The following is a 6,676-nucleotide window of genomic DNA, read 5'->3' as shown; positions in this document are numbered from 1 at the left end:
TTTTGACGTACGGGCATTGGTTTAAGAGAAAAAAATACTTTATTGAAATATCTTATACTCACCATAAATAGGATTAGGAAGTGAGATGGATAACATGGCATGAGTTCAGAAAAAGGTCATTGAAGACATCTTTCAACAATTAGTATTTTTAAATTTACAAAAAAATTTAGATTTTATATATGAATTTTTGAAATCTTTTATTAGAAATTGCTGAAATGATGTCTCCATCGATTTCGATAAGAAATATTCTGGAAGTAGCTCATACCAACTCTGATTTATTCTGAAAGTGTTGTGACACGTGGACTTTTAGTTTTTAAGCTATTGGGATTGCGCATTCTCTGACCAACCAACTTCTGACTACAGAACCTCTTCGACTTAGCTGGAATGGATGGAAATGAACTACCCATGCCTAAATTGACATTCTTATATAGAACATAAGTATTCTCTGTCATTATATATGTGCATTTAAAAGATCTAATTGTTCCGCTAACTTTCGGTTTTTTTGCTTATCCAAAACCACTCCAATATGCTCATCATAAAAAAAACTTTACACAGTTACTTTAATTATGTTTGTGTTACAAGGTACTATGTATTAACAAAGCAACAATAGAATGCTATTGTCTGTTGGACTAGTTGAGCTTTTACATATTAGCAGAGAGTAGAGGTAAAACATATTTATGAATAAAGTAATCGTCTAATTTTTGGGGAAAAGCAAAACAACCAAAAGTCAGCGTAGCAACTAGAACTTATAAATATACATATATTGTGACAGAGAGCTATTATTGTACATGAAAGAATGTCAACTGAAACATAGGTAATTCATAGTCATCCATTCCAGCCATGTCGAAGAGATTCAGTTGGCACAAGTTGGATGGTCAGAGAATGCGCAATCCCCACAGCTTAAAAAGTAAAAGTCCATGAGTCACAAAACTTTCAGCATAAATCAAAGTTAGTATGAGCCACTTTTACAATTTTTCTCAACAAAATACATGTTGACATCATTTGAGCTATTTCCAAATTAAACATTTTAAAAATAAATGTAGTTTTTTATTTTTTTATTGATTTTTTTTTAAAACAATATTTGAATCTTTTTATCTCATAGATGCTTGTGCCAACTCACAAGTTCCAGCCTACTCCCCATCCCTACTTACATTTCTCCTTATTTTTCAAAAGTGAGAAAACAGACTTTTTGCCCCAGGAATGGGGCCAACTAGGACGCTAGGCAGGCATACACCAAATGTAAAATGCCACATGCAAAAAAAGGTTCATTGAATACGGGAATTTTTTTTTTTTTTTGCCGTGAACTGTCTGGCAAGAAGACTTCACCGCCATTTCAAACCCCAGAACCAGAACCCCCACCAGTATCACGTACCACCACCCCACCACCAATGTCACATGACTGCATGGCGGGATTGCCTACCTACTGCTTTGCAGGCGCTACATGCACAAAACCTAACACAACGTGCCCTGGCAAGCACAAAACAAACTCCGTAAAGAACGAGCAGATTAATTATGAAGCAAATTCATTTGGTACACCTTGCAACTTGTTACTCATTGTAGCAATCAGCTTTTATGTTACAGTCGAAGCAGCACCATCACCATCTGAGCCATCTGCTGCTTCATCATCATCAAAGCCAACTGATTCTGTTTCTTTTGTTTGTGAAAAGTGTAACAAAGCTGTTAAAAGCAGTGCATCTTTGATAAGACATATGGCTAGCCACAAAGTTGAAGGTAATTATCAAAAATTACTAAATAGATTTCACCATGTTGATATTTTGATTGCATTTTTCACATTTTTTTTGTCTTTTTTGTAGAACTTAATCAGAAGAATCCAGAACCAGCAGAGTTTTAAATTGTACAAGAGGGTGTCACCAGAAAAATTATTGAAGAAATTGTAACGGGTCGTTACTCTTTCTGCCTTTATCTCGTTTTCCTATTTGTTTTTGTCTTTATTTTTATTTCGTCTATCGTCTACTTTTTTTTGTCTCGTCCCGTCTTCTCACACCCCACTCCCACTGCACGGCATTCGCTCATACTGTCATTCCCATAGTTTTCCATAGTTGTTTTCCCCACCTTCATCTTCCATCCGGTTTCACTTTGCCGCCGCCAGAGCGCGCCACTCCTCACGCGCTCCGCGCCGCGCTGCAGCTGCTGCACCCTCGAGCCTGCCTCACTCTTCCGGAGGACGCCAAGCAGACATCACCTCATCATCCCGCGAGTAAACCCGTTAAATTCATCATCTTCATTCTTTCCGCGAGCTAAATCCGTCTTTCACTTCTTCATCAAAGTGTCAGCCATGCTCGTTTTAACGATTCGTACCATCTGCATATGCGTTTGTCCTCGCTTCGGTTTTTCGGCCGCTATGCTCGCCAGCCAGGTTGTGTTGTCCAGTGTCTGACCATGTGCTTTGTGTTCTCGCCTTATTGCAGGGTTTTTACCTTAGCTTTTCTCAAGCTAATCTTGCCATGATGTCTGGCTAAATGCTAAGTGTCCCCGGGATGGATCCGGCGCCGGCTGTGACTCTTCCAGCCAACTACTACTACTATCTTCTGCCCGTGATGGCCTAGGCCTCACGTAGCCGCGCCGCTGTAAAGCCCTCCACTCCGGACTCAGACTCTCTAAGTATGGTTGTTGACTGGTGACTTACTTCTGATTTCCGCGAGCTAAACCGTTTATTTTATCTTGAATTCCATCTGTCCAGTCACATGACTGTGTACTGTGTGTCACAATGGCACTTCTCATAGGAGATAGATAGTATCTTCGCAAGATTGTATGAGTCACATCCTAGTTCATTTGATCCACTCAGTAAACACTGTTGTGTCAGAGGAGGTAAAGTGCAGGATGTAAAAATGGTTCTCAAATCCATTTCTCCATCTGTTTATCCTTGCTCTGCCGTGCTTCTATTAGGCATCAATGATTTTTTGCACGTACATGAGTTTAAAGACGTGTGGTCGTCCTTTGCCTCTCTGGTGAGATATTTGACTCGTCATTTCAATAAAATCTTTGTATGTGAGCTTCTGCCCGTGGCTAATTCTCAGAAAGCCAAACTGTCTCCTGAGTTAGCTCGTTTTAATTTCCATATCAGAAATCTAAGATTTAAACCGAAAGTCACTATCATTAGCTTTGAATCTATTTTTAGATCTACTAATGCTTTCTGTTTGGACATGTACTGTCCTCGGATCAATTCAAGGCCAGATTATATCCACCCTTCCTCCAAGGGATTGGCCCTCATGCGTTCGCAATTGCTCTCTGCACTGTGCGTCTGAGGCTATCCATCGGTCTGGTCCATGGTATAGCCAGCCAGTGCAGAGTGCTTTATCCGCGTTTCTATTCTGTCTTAGCTACTTGCCTATTATTATTATTAGATCCGAGTACAGTGCATGTCCAATTCAGATTTTGTTCATAATCATACTTATGTATCCCTATTTGTGACCCTAATTGAATACTCTTTTGAGTTTAACTTTAGTATTTCTACTTGACGATGATCAGTTCTATTGACTTTAACGTCTTATTAGTCTCATCGTCAGTGGTAGGATGGTATTTCCTCCACATTGTATGGGCAAGGCCCTAGTCCGATAATACCCTTTCTTTTGAGTCAGTTCTATTATTAGTTTATCAATACTAATTAATCCTGAATACTGACTCATTTAGTCTCATGTTTACCTCTTGTTTCTGAGGTTTTGATCTCTATTTGTTTTGTGTTTTTCTGCGTGTTCAAGTCTCTATGACTTTATCTGTTGTATGTATATAGTTTATGTAAGACTTTCTAATGTCTCTTTAATGTTTTGTGTTTAAATGTTTATCTGTTGTGTTCAGTTCTAATGGGGGCGATTATTAATATCTTAGTCTTTGGCTTTAGCTTAGCTTTTTGAGTCAGGTTGATCGCCACAGTGTTGAGCGTTGGTCGGGGCTCTCACAATATGTACCCTTGTACTTCAATTGCTTTTCAAGCTACTCAAAGAGAAATTCTATAGTGACTGTTATTGTCTTTATATGTATATAAACTTATTTTCCCTTGAATGTTTAATGTTGAATAAATGTTGTGGTATCCATACAAATATTTCATCACTTATACTTTAGCTTTGGGGGTAGCTTTGCTACTTAGCGCCCCATTCTATTAAATTCTCCTGCTAGCCCACCCCACTCTCCGCACCTCTGCATAGCTAGCACATAAAACCCAATCTAAGCTTATAAAATGCTAAAGGAACCGGATTGCGGAGAAAGAAGCAAACTGAAAAAGTAATTACCTCGGTGTTCCTCAACGTTTGGTCCTCGGACCTCTGCTGTTTTCTCTGTGTGCGAATGACATTAGCTGTGTATTTACAAATTCCTGTTTCCCCCTATATGCTGATGACCTACAGGACTATGTCATGTTCTCACCTGCTAACTTCGAAGAGGCGGTTGCAACTATTAATTCGGAGGCAAGGCGTTTGGCAACTTATGCAAAGGGGCACAAACTAGCAATCAATGGCTTTAAAACCCGGACCATTATCATCGGGAACAGAAAATTAATTTAAAAAACTACCTGCTGATAAACCCCGGGGAATTGTTGAGAATATGTCACTACCCTATCTTGATTGTGTAAAAAAATAGGCATTACATTGGTTGTAACCTCACCTGAGACAAGTTTGCCACGGAAACGTGTCACAAGACTATCGCTGCCCTGCACGGCATAAGGCGGCATAACACTGGTAAAACAAGTGTTTAATTTTGCACGTCAATTGACGTTTAAGTTCAATTGTGCATTTTCTCGTCACTTTGTGGTGTCGAACTATGTTATACGTCAATTGGTGTTTAAACTTTCGATACTTCCGAAACGTATAGCAGCTGCACACCGTATGGTTCCCTATTGAAAGCATAGAACTGCGTGTGTCCAAGTGTGCAGAATTTAAACGTTTACAAAACGTCAAAAATTTGCACACCACGCAAGTGTGCAACTTGAGTTAAACACCATGTAATGTGCTAAATCACAACTTGCACAAGTTGGTGTGCAAATATTGCACACTTGTTTTACCAGTGAAATCTCTATTGCCACGCCCGATCAGAAAGCGGTTGGTAGGAAGCCTAATTTTCCCTATTCAAGATTATAGGGCGCTAATTTGTGTCGGCATGCATTGTAAAGGCAAAGGAGCGCCTTCAACGCGTTCGGAACGCATGCCGTCGCCTTGTCCTGGACGTTCTACGTTATGACCATGTTACCCATCTATATACAGACCTGCACTGGCTCTCTCTGCAATAGAGACAACATTTTTATCTACCCGCAACGTCTCGATAAGTGTCTCCGTGCAATGAAGCGCCTGAGGGCTAATCCTCCAAAACAATTGAGGACGGTGCCTTCGCCACGCCTGCAGGCATCGGAGAAGATTGAGATGATCCTGCCCGTATGTCACGAAATCATCCAGCATTTTATTTATTCTGTAAGCTTGTCCTTGTAATTTGCGTACATACACGAGCTCTTAGGTACACAAAGCCAATCTTACGGTTGCCTCAACGTTGGACTAGTAAAGCCAGAGGTGCCTTCTGGACAGCCGCAATACCTTTATTGGATAATCTGCCTGAAGCTATTTTGAATTGTAAAACAATTAACACTTTTAAGAGAAAACTATTTTTGCACCTAATGTCAACTTGTTAACAACCCCTGTCCACTGCTCTAATAGGCGTTTCCGTCCGCTTGCTACCTCGTCCTCCCCGACCCCCCCCTCACCTGGCGCGGCCTCCCGTACTGCCAGTTTTTAGCATAAAAATTTGTCGGGTCGGTTGTCGTGATGGGCTAGTTTCAAACTGCTAGATTAGCTCTCTAACATATGGCGCGTGTATGGAATAACACATTCTATTTCATAGCAAAGGTCAGAAATGCAGACATAATAGATAATCGGATGCCATATCCGGCCCTTTTTGCGTTTGATCGCCGGCATACTTGAAAGCAGCCGATCCGCAAACACTAACACTTCGGCAGCGCCGTGGTACCGAGCGGGCCCAGGTCCCGGTGGTCGTGGGGTCGACCCCGCCCGGAGGCCACAAAATATTTTAACTTCGGAATTCGTGCGGGCAATTTCGTTTCGGAGTGCGGGACAAAAGTACGGGAGGCCGCACGGAGATAAGCGACGAAGCTTTAACATTGAGTTGGTGGGGGCTCAAAAAGCTATGACTGCCATGCATTTCTTAGCACCTGTACACAACCTCAAAATAAGTAAATAAATAAATAAATGTGTTATCATTTTTCCTGAACATAATGTTTGCTCCAGAATGATGTACAACAAGACTCTCTAGTCTTCTGTAATTAAAACCACTAAATATCAAATATCACATGTCTCTCCTATTCTCTGTGCTTACAGGCTTCACGGCGCGGCCGAGTCCATCTTCTGCACTACCGCCCTGTGCCAGATGGTTTTTACGCTTTTCGGCCTTGCCACCCCGCTTTTTCGCATACTAGGCAAGGTTGGTAGTGTCCTGCACCCCTCAGTGGTCTCGTGATTAACGTTTCGGAGGTGAAACTTGTGCTTCTTGAACTAGTTTTTATTCTACGCATACTGTAAATCAGTGTGTGATACTGGTTACGTGTATCATACCCCGAGGCAAAGGAAAAGCCTGCATGTTGTCTTAATGTTGTCTGAATCTTGTCGAGGGTGACGGTTAATTCGTAGGTAAAGCGCAGTTACACGGCAGGTCGTCGTCA

General features: G+C 41.2%; 1 protein-coding gene across 2 annotated transcripts in view; it reads left to right on the top strand.

Moving 5' to 3' along the window:
* Positions 1-6,676, top strand: part of LOC127751107 (odorant receptor 82a-like) — a 74,200-nt gene that overhangs the window by 39,337 nt on the left and 28,187 nt on the right. The window contains exon 5 of one of the 2 annotated variants that reach the window (XM_052274172.1): positions 6,336-6,438. The exons of the other annotated variant lie outside the window; for it this stretch is intronic. Coding sequence (XP_052130132.1) covers positions 6,336-6,438 — 103 coding nt within the window. The remainder of the gene's footprint in view (positions 1-6,335; positions 6,439-6,676) is intronic. 2 annotated transcript variants of the gene reach the window in all.

This window comes from Frankliniella occidentalis, unplaced genomic scaffold (assembly GCF_000697945.3).
Source record: "Frankliniella occidentalis isolate FOCC.00 unplaced genomic scaffold, Focc_3.1 Scaffold345, whole genome shotgun sequence".
Lineage (NCBI taxonomy): Eukaryota > Metazoa > Arthropoda > Insecta > Thysanoptera > Thripidae > Frankliniella > Frankliniella occidentalis.
Note: the sequence above shows the minus strand (reverse complement) of the source record. Positions and strands in the feature narration are given on the sequence as shown.